Below are 15,020 nucleotides of genomic sequence, written 5' to 3' on the forward strand. Positions count from 1 at the left end.
ATGATTGTTAACCAGGGTTACTATTACTTTTATATTTATACACTAAGGCAGTTAAAATAATTTCATAATTTTGCTGAATTTCAGTGCCAAGAAATGGTGAGCCATAACACTGGCTATTATCAATAATGGCCACCACAAGGTTCTATATGACATTGCAACCTCAAAATCATGGTACTGATCAGAATAAAGAAACCACACACTTCTCAGCTATTCCTTCAGAAATCTGTGTGCTGCACTTTGGAATGGGTGCTTGCCAGTTGGCTGCAGATCAACCCAAACCGGACACAGAAAAGCAAAATTATACTTCTGGTGATGTACTGTAAAATAAATTTACTGAAACAAGACTAAGGAAAGAGATATGTCTTTGAAATACCCAAAGTTAAGGCACTGCCACAACTATTTAAGAGAGGAGACAGAAATTATGACTACCAAACCAAAAAAAAAAAAAAAGAGGGGGGGATTATTTTTATGGAAGAGAAATTTCAATCCACCAGATTTTATTTGACATGATTTGGATAGGTTTCTCTGGGCCTTACTGAAATCATGAATGCAAGATGATGAAAAAATCTATGGTAATTCTAACAAATGTTGGCAAACAGAAGGATAATGATTTTGTATTCATAATGCACCTTTCATCCAAATAGATCCCAGAGAGTTTTTACTAATGTATTATACACATGAAAATAAGAAATACAGCAGCTTATGGGTGAACTGTTTAACACAGTAACGTTACGCCACAGGACAGAACCCAGTTGCAAGTACAGAGGGAATTTAGGCAGGCAGAATGTAATTACCCAAATTGTAGTCCAAACAGGACATTGGGTTAATACTCCTGCTCATGCAGAAAATGTCATTGGATCTTTAATGATTATAAGAGGCCACTGCAACAGAACTCTATAGTCTGCACATGTTGTAACTATTAGTGACTAAGGAGTAAACCAGGTAATGGCAGGATGTCTTTGAGAGTATGTCTACATTGCAATTAAAAACCCACTGCTGGCCCATGGGGCTGTTTAACTGCAGTGCAGACGTTCGGGCTCAAGCTGCAGCCTGAGCTCTGGGATCCTCCCACTTCGCAGGGTATTAGAGCCTGGGCTCCAAACCGAGCCTGAACATCGACATAGCAATTAAACAGCCCTTAGGTTAAGCCCCGCAAACCCGCATCGGCTAGCACAGGTCACTAGGTTTTTTATTGCAGTGTAGATATCCCCTTGGGTATCTCTTGAGCAAGGTCCTGAGAGATCTGAATGAGACTCAGAGGAGTGCTTTGGGATTATGATTCACTTCAAGGAGGCTGTGTTTGAACTGAGCTGGGGGGAGAAGAACATAGACATTACTATATACCAGCTGTTTTCTAGCCTAGGACCTGATGCTTTGAGTTAGTGAACTAAAGGCAGAAGAGTGGAGATACTGCAGTGCAGATAATCCTGAAAATCCACAGACGGGACATTTATTCAGTGAACAGGCCTTAATGGAACGTTTAGGGAGAAGGTAATCAGTAGGAGGTTCTTATTGCCTGAGCCATTTTTTAAATCTGTGGATGAGTGAAAGGGCAGTTATAATCTCTTTCCATTATTTAGAGATATAGCATCCTGTTCATGTTTTGGTATATTTAATATTAATATCATGTTGTTCTGCACATCCAAGCTACTGTTTCTATTCCACATGCAGGTTTTTACATATTGCATGTGAACAAATATATCTTTTGGACTGTACCATATAGATAAAAGGAAAGAAAAGCTGAATAAGAAGCCTAAATGGATCCACACTTGAACAACATTATGTTGTAACAGATGCTTAAGTGGGGGATCACCAAATCCACAGAGCACTGGACAGTTAAAATAACATAGTAAAATACCCCATGGCTGGCAATGGGCTAATTCTCCACCTGTAGGAGATGCACATGACAATCAGGGCCCAAGTTTAAAATCTCATCTGAATGATGGCATATCCAACTGCACAGTGCCCTCTGACAACATAACGTGCCACTGGGTTGATACTATCTCACAGGTAAGAGTGCTATCATCTGAATTACCAACATTACTTCCTGGGGCACTTGCTATTCCTCTGCAAGTTTCCCATCCAAGTACTGACCCTTTCAACCCTGCTTAGCTTGCGAGATCAGAATTTGTGTCATTCAGATTATTTAATTCCTCCTCAGAGACAGGAAGGAGAAGAAAATATCAGTGTTGGAATGATGGGGAGAGATTTGTAATCATTTTTAAAAAATGTGATTTCTTCCCACCTATCAGAGTTCCCAATGGATTTCTTTTTAGAATTCCCAGGTAACGATGCATTTGGTAAGGGAATATTATCGCTGATAAGCAAGACTGGGACAAAGGACAAACACAGAATGGAAAATGTCAGTACACACAGTAACTCTAGGGTCAACTTCAATGACAAATGTTCTACATTTGAGTAACTAAAACTCCTCTAAAAAAAATCTGAAAAGTACTAAAAGCTTTAAAAATATCAGAAATATACAGACAGACCAAATTTTTAAAAATGAGTGCCTAAAGTTAGGTTCACACCTAAGTCCAAATTAAGGAACTAGATAGGTGGCACTCAGCAACTTCCACTGATTTCAATGAGAGTAGCTGAATGTTCAGCACTCTTGAAAATCAAGCCACTTATTTAGGTGCCTAAAATTGGGCTTATATTTTTTAAAATCTTGGTCACAATTTTGTGAACTTGAAGCCTGGTTCATATTTACTTACCTAATCACCCCCCCCCCCAAAGTGCATAAACCTTATTTTGTTGGAGGAGGGGGGGAAGGATTAGACAAATTGCTTATCCTGCATAATACACTAACCTGTGCTCACTCTTACTTTTCATACAGCTATAACTTCTATAGGTTACCTTACAAAAGGTTTGTGGTTATCTTCTTTTCTAAGCTTCTCCTATATGCTATGTTGCTGTGGTTTTCAAAGCTGAAGCCATGGTCATCTTTGCCAAAAACATACCCAAACAAACAGTTTAACAACAGGCACAGTAATATGATCTTGAATTAAAAAAAACCAAAACCAAAACAAAAAACCTTCAGTTTTTAATTTTTTTTAAATTCTATTTTTTACTACAATGGCCAAGGAAAATAACAGGAAATCTTTTAACAAAGTGAGAACTGAAGCACAAGCCTTTGACCCAAGCAAACAGTATTACAATAATTAGGTATTCTTGTAACAAACACATAAATAACATACAACAGCAGCTGGAGAAAGGAAATGCTTTTATATTGGCTATCATCTTTGAAGGGCAGGAAGCCAAGGTGAAGGGTGACAATAACATGCTTGGAGTCTAAACTAACTACAAGGCTCTTAACCAAGTCAGTGACCATGAGATCTAACCCAGAATGTAAGCAGAGAAAGTTCACCCCACAGAACTAATGATTTTCTTGAACAAGAATTTAGTGTGGTCTGGACTAAGACATACCCTATTTCTTCCAAGCCATTCAGCATTCATTTTCATTTATGCAGCCACTTTAAAACAGCAAAGTGCAGCTCTAGCAGAATCTGATTTAAGAGTTATCAAAGCTCAACTTGTACTGCCCAATGGCATCTTCAGAACTGTAGCTTTAGAGGGAACTGGAGTAAAACTAGAAGATGTGGAAGAAAGGACCAGGAAGAAAAGAGTAGAAGTCAAGTATTTTAAAACTGGCAGTATGTAGAAGATCAATAATTTCCAATAAAAACACTTCGGAAAATAACAGTTAAAAAAGTTGTCTTTCTAAGAAAGGGAATACTGTATTTTGTGGATGCCCCATTTTGGTTTATCTTCCAGATATAATAATACTGAAAATCAGAAAAGACCAGTGAGAGAGTTTTTTCTTTTAGTGGAAGCTCCCAGGGTGGACAGTTATTTATCACTCTAGATTGTATTATAAACTCTCCAGGGCAGGCACCATGTATTTTGCTATGTTTGTATAGTGCCTGGCACAATTAGTTCCCTAAACTGAATGCATAAGGTCTCTAGGTACTGTTTATCCTACAAACACAATAATAAATAATAAGCCACACAGTGTCCATGAGCCAGCAGGAAGCTGGACATCAATTAGGCTTCTTGCATCCTCTAAATCCTCTATTTGGGCCTCCTGCATCTCAATAGCCTGTCACCTGACTGTCAGAACTCTCTGGTTTTCTAACCCTTGAAGAAGGGAAAAGCCCACTGTAGCTTTTCTAATAATATCTTTCTAAACTGGGGTTCTAAACTTGGGGTCAGTACCCCCCAGGGGGTGGCAAGGTTATTACATGGCGAGTCATGAGCTGTCAGCTTCCACCCCAAACCCCATTTTGCATCCAACCTTTATAATGGTGTTAAATATATAAAAAAGTGTTTTTTATTTATAAGGGGGGGGAGGGTTTGCACTCAGAGGCTTGCTATGTGAAAAGGGTCACCCGTACAAAAGTTTGAGAACCACTGTTCTAAATTATCAGATCTGCTACACCATCCGTTACACCCAGCTACTTGTAGCTGATTGTAATCTCCCTGTTGCTTTGCCACAAGCACCTCTGGATATGCTAGTGAAACAAACAACCCACAAAAGCCCTCAAATCTAGTTGGAGAAATGTTGCCAACACCCATCTTCAGTTTGTCTACACAACTTTGTTTTTAAAACTCAAGTTAATTGATTGCCAGTTGACTGGGGTTAAATGTTTGTGGTGCATCCAGACTCGCATGGACAAATGTGTTAGCTAACTCAAGTTAATCAGCAATCAATTAATTTGAACTAAAACAGTCTGATCACTCATCTGGCACGTCTACATTAATCTTCCTGATTTTACACACCAAGATTGTGCCTGTGTAGGACAGGATTCTCCCATACTATAGACAATAGTTTATAACATTTAAACTAATATAGCTAGACACAATGTGGACAAAGACTCAGTGTGAAATGAACTCTATGACACAGAGTACAATTCATTTATATACAGGCTTCGCTATATTGAATCTAACTTTACTTGTCGATTACTTTAGATATGCACTTGATATAATGTATTGTACCTGGTTAAAGTATCTGAGGCACCTTTCTAGACACCAAAAGCAGCAGAAACAGCATTTGAACATGCATCTTGCACATGCGCTCTCCTGCAAGGAAATGAAGTAACTAGTTAGTGCAGACAGATTTTATATAAAACTGACATTTTACACCAACTTGCTTAACAGGACACTGCAGTTCTTCTCACAAAGCAGTCATGTAAACAGCAGAGATTTCCTTCCTGCTTATGGGAATTGTTTTTATTTCAGATCCTACAGTACTAATGATTGATGAGCTGAACATTTTTTTCCTTTGGATGGAAGATTCTACTCTGGAAGGAAAATAACTGCCGTAAGCAGCTTTGGTTTGCTAACAGCTGCATGTAGCACAAAGCACGCAGGCAAATCAGTAACTGTCAGTGTACTGATCAATGACCAACAGAGAGTCTAAAAAAATAATAATTTGTAAATAAACTATATATATATTAGAGAGAGAGAGAGAGTATTTATATTCTTTGTAATTTATTTTTGGGCCGTTTTTCAACTTTTTGAAATAACTGGAACCCTGTCTGACAGAAATATAAAGAATAGAGAGATTTACACAAATGTGCGCATGAAGAAATGCACACAGGAAATGTCTACATAGCAGCTGGGAGCATGGATAGACACGCTAGCTCTGCTTAAGTTAGTGTGCTAAAAATAGCAGCGTGGGCGTGGCAGCAGCTCAGGCTACCCACAAAAGTACAAACCTGCCTAAACCCCGGGGTACATACTCAAATGGCTAGCCTGAGCCACCACCCAAAGCCACCACAGCCACAATGCTATCTTTAGTACGCTATCTCAAGTGGAGCAAGCGCATGTCTTGTCTATCTGTGCTGGGAAGCACACTCCCGGCTGTTGCTATGTTGACATACCCATGGAGTACTTTAATTTTATTAGGAAAAGTGAAAACGGCAGGCTTAAATTCTCAAGGAGATCACTCCTTTCAGGAAACAGTTTGAATTCTTACAAAGACTTTGAGGAATATTAGCTTTATATTAAACAAAACAAAACAGGGAAAACATCTAACATTACCTCAAAAACCAAAGTTGTTAATCCTACAGGGTATTTTAAAATATAATTATGAAATCCTACGTCTTGAGGGCCACTGTGGCATGGCCATTTTCCCCAGATGGTATTTAAAGGCAAATTCCATTTGGTAATATTTGATCAAAAGCCTTTATCTTCTGTCTTCAGGGCTCAGAAAGGTTTGGTTTTGTTTTTTTAAAAGTAAAGCTCTTAGAATGGCTGCGTGACATCTTCAGGTCATATGCATAGCTGTGGAGTTGTATGGAAGCAGTGAAGGTGAGAATTTTTTAATCTGGAGTTTAATATCCTTGCAAATTTTCCAGCATTCAATATTTTTTTTAAATATCACCACAGAATAATACCCTGAGCCCAACTGAATGGAAATACTTTGCGATGTCGTGCTGGAGATCTGCGTTTATTAAAAAAGCAGCATGCTAATTTCCCCACAGTGGACAATACTCATCCCCTTCCACATTAAAACCCAGAGGAGGAGACTCTGCAGGCTGCAATTCCTCCCGGTAATTCTGTCAGGAGGGAGGGAGGGGGCTGCCTGGTAGGAAAGGCCCAGATGTCCTTCTACAAACCCATGAAACTCCAGGGACACCTGTGCAGACGCTCTGGCCTCTAGCAGTACCCTCCCCTCTCCCAGACAGCATGACTGCAAAGGAGCCAAGGATCCCCTTTCTCCAGAGGGAACAGGGACATCTGTGGAAAAGGTAATACAGTCTGGGTAAGTCCTGTGAGACCACAGGAGGGATGATTTGCATCCCATCCAGTCTGCCCACTCCCCAACCACTGCCACCTTGTGGGCCCCTGTACTTTGTGGAGGGGAGTCTGCAGGGTCCAGGAATATGGTGAATTGTACTCTGGTGTGCCAGAACAGAGTGGTATCACTGGGTGGGGGATCTCCTCCATGGATTTGGGGGAACAGTCAGGAGCTCTTTAGGAGCTGTTTAGGAGCTGCACTGCCTAACTTCAGAGGAAGACTTGTCAAGTCCTCCTCAGCTGGAAGGCTGGATGCTGGGCAGCAGGGTCATGGAAGGTAGAAAAGATGGTGACAACATATAGGATATACCTAGGATACAAATAAACCCTCTTTGCTAGACAATATTGGCTCATTCAAAATTTATCCAGAATTTCCAGCAACTAGCAAATCTGCTTCAGATGTACAACAAAAGCAGCAGACCATAAAGTTTCTGGGTAGTTTAATCTTGTGATTAATCTGTAATCTCCCATTTGTTCTTATGCATTATTTGTGACTTTTACACAGACTCCAGTGAATGTCTTGTATGCTTGTGGTTTTATGAACGCCTTCACAAGTGGAAAATAAAACATATATTCTTCCTAGTAACAAAACCCTTCTTATCCATCATATTTATTGGCAAAAGGCAAGCCTCAAGGTGTTAAACCTTGGATGTTTGGTTCAGTTAAAGGGCAAAAATTTCCACAAATGGGTGCCTAAAGTTGAGCAACTACATCCAAGTTTAAGCACCTAAAAAGAGTAACTTGATTTTCAGAGGTGCTGAGCACCCACAGCTCCAATTGACTTCAGAGAACGTTCTGAGTGCTCAGCACATCTGAACATCAAGTCCCTCTTATTTAGGCATTTATAGGGTGCCTGCAAGTGGATTCCTGCACTCATATGGAGCCCCAGTGATGTCAGTGGAGCACCACACAGACGCACTACTGCTCCTAATTTATTACAAACTGCTGATTTAGAAATAGAGCTGGACACCTCATGAGAACCAGCTCCTCCCATGAGATTTCCAGAAATAACCACCATTCGCATTCCTGTGTTATTATGGTACTTCTGTTTCCAGCAGAACCCTGGACATGCAGAAGTGCATGAAAATTAAAAAGACAAACAACAAAAACACTTAACCACACTTCTTTATGCTTTAAAAGATATGCTGAAATTCTGGACAAGAATGTGGGCTAGTTCTTATTTTACCTATTCTTTTTATATACTCTTGAGCATCCCATCACAAGGCAGGTGAAATCACCTAGAAAGGAGAGCTTTCATGCTGAAAATAAGCCATTCTTGGTAAGTTGGATTGTTTAAAAAATTATTATGATGTGAGAGTTTTAAAAAATCCTTCTGTCATCTCTAAATTGTTCCTTACTCCTCATACAAGATTTTACATTAAAAAAGTAAAAATAAATCACCTTTGATTTTCTTATTTAAAATTTAAAAAAAAATCTGATCTGAGGCAGAAAGGAGTAGATACAGACAAGGAACTATTTCATGAAGAAATCAAAATAAAACACACTACAGATCACATTTCTATTTCTTACACAGAGTCTTACACATGTTTTTCAGTACATTTCTTTCCTGAACTTCACCCCTTAACCATTGTACTACTGTGTTACACAAGCATATACCCACCTTTTCTTTCAGGGCATCATAAAGGTACATAAGAATAATTCTTGGAATTCTCACTATTGTGATTAAAAACGACCCTTTTACAACTGTTCCTTGATGATAGCAAAAAAGTACTGATATGGAAGACAGGATCAGGTGTCGTGGTGAGCTTCTCTTATTTCTAGGGGGGGAAAACAAACAGCATTTTAAAATGTTATCGAAAGAGAAAATACAGTGAATTCTACTGCTGTTTAAACAATTAATATCTTTTATTGTTTCACTTTCTTGTAATACAAGTATTACTGGGAGGGCATATCTAGTGGAATCCCATGGAGGTCAGTCCTGAGTCTGGTGCTATTGAATATTTTCATTAAATGACTCGGATAATGGAATAGAGGGTATGCTTATAAAGTTTGCAGATGACGCCAAGGTGGATGGGATTGAAAGCATTTTGGAGGACAGGATCAGAAATCAAACACAACCTTGGCAAATTGGAGAATTGCTCTGAAATCAACACAGTGAAATTCAATAAAGATAAGTGGAAAGTACTACCCCTTAGGAAGGAAAAATCAAATGCACAACTACAAAACGGGGAATAACTGGCTACATTGTAGTAGTGCTGAAAAGGATCTGGGAGTTATCATGGATCACCAATTGAATGTGAGTCAACAATGTGATGCGGAGAAAGCTAATATTCTGGTGTGTATTAATGGGAGTGTCATATATAAGTCATGTGAGATAATTATCTTGCTCGCCTCAGCAACGGTGAGGCCTCAGCTGGAGAACTGTTTTCAATTCTGAGTGCCACGCTTCAGGAACGATGTGGACAAATTCGAGAAAGTCCAGAGGAGAGTAAGAAAAATTACAAAAGGTTTAGAAAATGTGACCTATGAGGAAATGTTAAAAATCTGGGCATGTTCAATCTTGAGAAAAGAAGACCAAATCTTCAAATATGTTAAGGACTGATATAAAGAGGATGGGGATCAATTGTTCTCGATGTCCACTGAAGGTAATACAAGAAGTAATGGGCTTAATTTGCATCAAGGGAGATATAGGTTAGATATTGGGGGGGAAAAATGTTGTTATAAGGGTAGTCAAGATCTGGAATAGGCTTCTAAAGGAGGTTGTGGAATCTCCATCAATGTAGGTTTTTAAGAACAGGTTGGACAAACACCTGTCAGGGACGGTCTAGGTTTACTTGGTCCTGACTCAGCATAGGGGACTGGACTTGATGACCTCTTGATGTCCAGTCCAGCCCTATAGATCTATGATTCTATGATCAATCTGGTATCTCTTTTAGGGCCTGATCCAACTCCAGACTTTTATTGACCTCAGTTGGGAGTTGGATCAAGCCCTAAGTCCAGATGAAGGAAAACAAGTTTAAATCTTTTACTGGATTAATTAAGTGGATAGGCCATGACTATTTTTGTGCGCTCAGTAACAGACATCACAACAGGAAAACTGGCCTGGGGGGGAAGAGGGAGGAGAGGAAATGTTCCAAGTAAACATAAACAGTGAATGAGAATTATTCTTCCTTTGAATGACTGTGTCCTGCTCCTGTCATCTTTCTAGCCCCACTGCACTCCTTATTTGATGATGTTACAATAGGAGATCAGTCTGCAAGACTGGGTCCACTTGCTCTGAGACAGTGGTCAAACTAAAAATCAACAAACAATCTGGCAAGATCTTACATGCAAAACTAAGATTTACTCTCTGATGTCACTGTAATGATTGGGCCAAATTTTGCTTTCAATTTTGCTGATTTAACTCCAGAGGAATTATATTGCATTCAACAGGTTTATTTCAGATTTACAATGGAGTACATGTGAGCAGAATTTGCTCTAATGTGTTTAAAATATTATCTGGCCTACTCGTAACTGAAAATACATAAGTCTACTGCATTTTAGCCGTGATGTTTTGAGATAATAACATAAATGTTCTAAAATCTAAATATACACATGAAAATTAACTTCATGTTTTATCTTATAAGCGATGTCAGAATCCCACATGCAAGAGGTTTTTTTGTTTGCATTTTAAAGGTCACTTTAATATGAATCAGACACAAGAAATGGCATGACACAGCTCTCAAGAATTTATACTAATTAACGCTCCAAAACCAGGAAATGAACTCAAAAATAAATAAATAAATAAATGACTGAAATCAGTCTTCTCAGCTCAACAAATCCCCCCAAAAACATTTTGGGAACTTCAAATACACAGATTACTATTCACAGTAGTTACATTAGCATAAAAAGGCGAAGAGACCCTTTTATTAGCAAACCCTAAATAATAGGCTCAGTGCTGAAATATTTACTCAAGCGAAAATACATTGAATTAGGAATTAAGAAAGAATCAGACCCTAAATTAGGGATCGGCAACCTTTGGCACATGGCTCGCCAGGGAAAGCCCCTGGCGAGTTGGGCCAGTTTGTTTACTTGCTGCATCTGCAGGTTCAGCTGATTGCAGCTCCCACTGGCTGTGGTTTGCCGCTCCGGGCCAATGGGATGTGCTGACTGCCCTTTCCGCAGCCCCCATTGGCCTGGGACAGTGAATCGTGGCCAGTGGGAGCTACAATTGGCCGAACCTGTGGACACTGCAGGTAAACAAACTGGCCCACCCTGGCAGGGACTTTCCCTGGTGGGCCGCGGGCGAAAGGTTGCCGATACCTGCCCTAAATCATAACTAAAATGTTCACTCTTCATAAGGAACTTTTGAAGGATTCATTTATCGCCTTTAAAATGAATATTTACAGAAAAAACTAAGAGCATAAAAAGGGTTTGTGTGTATGTGTGTGAGAGACAGAGCAGCTGGGGGGGGTTTGAAAAGGAAGGTCTGCAAACACATTTTTATTAAATCTTCACCACAGCAGGGATTTACACAACTAAGTCAAGAGAGGTATCACAGTGCTGCAATAATCCGGAGTATATCACTGCAGTCCTTTCATAACAGTAACTACTTTGCAGCTATAAAGTCATATTTATATATGTCTATGCACCACATTATTTTAAATAGGAAATACCAGCAAAGCGGTTGCTAGTATGCAACAGTTTTGATCTTATGGCCAGGGGAGCAGCTTGAGGGATGGTGATATTTTTATGTAGAGTGAGTGCTTTGATAGCCTTTCTTAAAAACATCATTCTTGGTTTATCAATACATATGTATTTCTGACATATAAAATTTCACCCCTGTACTACTGCTCTTTTCTATTCATGATAGCTTACAGTCAGACCTGGGAAAATTAAAGGTTAAAGAACAGCAAGTTAAAATATTAACCAAGTTTAGAAAATATAGGAAGGCAAAGTTTACAACTCTGTTAATAGTTCATTTGCTGCTGAAGAGATAAGTATAATTTTCCTTCTCTACTTTAACAGTATTGATTAATAAGTTTGGTTTGCATAAACCTCTACAAAATTTGGAGGCTGTTTAAACCTCCTTGGTCTACCTGAGAACTGTCATGTTCTAATGAGATTTCATTATGGTTCCAGGCATGTTGGAAATTGATTTTCCTTCTAATCATGAATCAAAACAGGAAGTACCAACTGTAAGAAAATGACCAAATTAAGAGAAAACAACCCACTAGTGGTATTTGTGTCTCAAAACTTAGTTTGCCTTGAATCAGTTATTTTATCTTTATGGATTCACACACACCCATAGCTCCAGATCCTGCAATGAGCTCTGTGCAGGTGGCCTTGTACTCACATGGAGCCCACTGAAGTCAGTAGAGCTCCAAATGGACATGCGTCTACCTGCACAGAACTCACTGTGGGACTGAGGCCTTAGTTTGAATTTTCCTTTGATATTTTTGTTTCATTGCCTATGCATTTCTTGATTTATACAGAACAATATTGCACCAAGTCCCTGTGAAGTTGTATTTAATATCACACCGGATAGCTGTACTTGTGCATTTTATTTCTAATTTTGTCAACTCCCATTATTTTATTGTGAATCTTTTGATATTTTTCTTAAAACCACAGCTTCTGGAGTCAAATTATTGTAGGATAGTTGTAGCTTTCGTTTAAAAAAAATTCTCTCTTTTGGTTGTGGAACAAAGCTTGAAAATGGCTCAGAAACAAAAGGAAAATAAGAACCCAAAATGTTTGTTTTTTAAACAAAAAAAAACCCCAAAAAACTCATGATTTTTAAGCCAATCATGATTTTTTTGAGCCTGACTCATGATTTTTGAAAACTCACAGTTGCAATACGCCTCTATGTTGCGTTCAGCTCATGAAGCATTTTACAGAAGAGAGTTCAAGAGATGGAATGTAAACATAATTTTTAAAAGCTATTAAAAGCAATTACTAATAATTTAGTGAAAAGTATTAATCTCATTTTTTAAAAAAAACTAGTGCAATAAAATATAGCATGTGTAGTAGGGCAGATCGTATACTCAGATCTGTCTGTCTGAGGACTAACACATAATGTTTCTCCTCAGTGCCGAAAAGTTCCCAGAATACATATTTTTCTTGTTATACATAACACCATACTAAAAAGCAAATGTTCAGCTATTAAAAATCTACTATCAATATTTACACAACCGTTTGCTTACCTGCTCAAATACACTAGTTTGAGTAACTGTACACTGAATTGTCCTTTTACACGTATAAATGCAAGTTTATGACCATGGAAACAAACATTCTCACAGATATTACAGACATGGATTTTCAATAGGCTGTTGAAAGTTTGGTCCTCGTTGATCCCTATTTGTCTGAACCTACAACGCACTAGCTTACTGTGCACTAACTAGCCATGTGGACCCTGCTGCCAAGTACTAAAAGTTCTGTAGCGCGAGCCACGGAGCCACTTAGTACACAGCATGCTGGTGCGCTGCATATTCACACCCTAGCTCGCAATGCACTAACTCTCCATGTACACCAGCCCCAAGTGCCTGATCCTGAGAGATGCTGAGTACACTCAACTGCTACTGAAGTCAGTGGGAGTTGTGGTGCTCAGCAGCACTTTTTAGGGTATGTCTACACAGCAACTAGACACCCACAGAAGGCCCATGCCGACCAACTCAGGCTTGTCACAGGGCTGGGCTGCAGGGCTGTTTTATTGCTGTGCTTCTGGGCTTGAGCCTGGGCTCTAGAACCCTGTGAGGTGGGAGGGTCCTAGAGCCCAGGCACCAGCCCAAGCCCAGAGTCTACACAGCAATGAAACAGCCCTGTAGCCCAAGTTGGCTGGTACAAGTCAACCATGGGTGTCTAGCTGCTGCGTACACATACCCTTAGAATCAGGTCCTAAAGCCCCACTCCTACAAACATTTACACACACTCTTAATTTTAAGCATACATTACCCCTTGGGGCATTCTGTGCCAAAAAATTAAAAATTCCGCACACAATATTTTAAAATTTTGCAAAATTCTGCAAATTTTATTTGTCAAAATAACCCTACATAATCATGCCAGTTCCAGTTTAAATTACTTCGGTAATTTATTTCAAAATACCTTCAGCAAATATGTCTGTAACAATACAGACATGCACAAAAATTCTCCCAGGAATAGAGAGTTTAAAAAACACCTGTGATAACCCAGTTCCTGTTTCTCTTCCCTCTGCCCCCAGAGCCCAGCCAGGAGGCCAGACACCCACAACCCTTCACCCCCAGAGCCCGCCTATGGGGGCCCCTGCCAGCCAATATACCCAAACCCTCTTCTCCCCAGCTTTCAACCGCAGGACCCCCCCAGCCAGACACCCATCCCCCTCCCGCCCCAGAACCTAGGGATCCAGAGGGAGAAACAGCCTGATGCTTGGTTCCAGGCTTGCATGGAGTTTCCTGAATGCCACCATCTCCTTCCCTCAGGGCACGCTGGGAACTGCAGCTACCAGGAACCCTCTAGCTCCCTCTCCTTCCTTCCAGCAGTGTCTTCTGTGTGCAAGCTGGACTCTGCCAAGTCCACTGGCCCCTAGTGGTGGCTAGCAGCACGGCAGCCCATTTCTGTGGGGGAAAGGAAATTCTGCACACACAACGTTAATTTCTGCAAAATTCTGCATTGCGCAGTGGTGTAATACATGTAAGCATTTGTAGGATTGGAGCCCTGATCCTGCAAACACTTAAGCATGTGAGTAAAATTACTCACAGAAGTACTATGGGACAATTTGCACGAGAACAGCTATTCAATATGCTTGAGCATTTGTAGGAGTTGGGCCTTCAGTAAATAATTTTGGGTAACTAGTCAAATCCATAAAACCTTTTTCTTTAAATCAGTGACAGGGACAACGTCTGCTTGCAGTGAGGAGGCAGCAGCTATGCACTTAACCCCTCAACACATGATGGAAAAAGAAAAGGAGTACTTGTACTTGTACAAAGTACTCCTTTTCTTTTTGCGAATACAGACTAACACGGCTGCTACTCTGAAACCTGACATGACGGAAATAAATCCTTATTCAAAACAAACCAAGCTAACAAGATTTCCACAAAGAGCTTTCTCCAAAAAAAAACAAAAAACCAAAAACGGGCTGTCAGGAGAGCACTCTCTTTTTGCAAGTTATAAAAGAGTAGCCATTTCATGAACCACTATTTCTTTTATTAAATTAATAAAGCCTCTTAGGAATTTATCTTTTATCTGAATAGAAGAAAGCAAAGTGTAGTTTCAGTATTATTATTTCAGGTCAAACAGATGTC

At 39.7% G+C, this 15,020-nt stretch overlaps 1 protein-coding gene across 3 annotated transcripts in view; it reads right to left on the minus strand.

Moving 5' to 3' along the window:
* SLC44A3 (solute carrier family 44 member 3) overlaps positions 1–15,020 on the minus strand; it is a 73,803-nt gene that overhangs the window by 13,898 nt on the left and 44,885 nt on the right. For all 3 annotated transcript variants that reach the window (XM_073356997.1, XM_073356999.1, XM_073356996.1), the window contains 2 exons: positions 8,426–8,582; positions 4,999–5,082 (listed from right to left, as the gene is read on the minus strand). In XM_073356997.1, the coding sequence (XP_073213098.1) occupies positions 4,999–5,082; positions 8,426–8,582 (241 nt within the window). The remainder of the gene's footprint in view (positions 1–4,998; positions 5,083–8,425; positions 8,583–15,020) is intronic.

The sequence above is a fragment of the Lepidochelys kempii genome, chromosome 8 (assembly GCF_965140265.1).
Source record: "Lepidochelys kempii isolate rLepKem1 chromosome 8, rLepKem1.hap2, whole genome shotgun sequence".
NCBI lineage: Eukaryota > Metazoa > Chordata > Testudines > Cheloniidae > Lepidochelys > Lepidochelys kempii.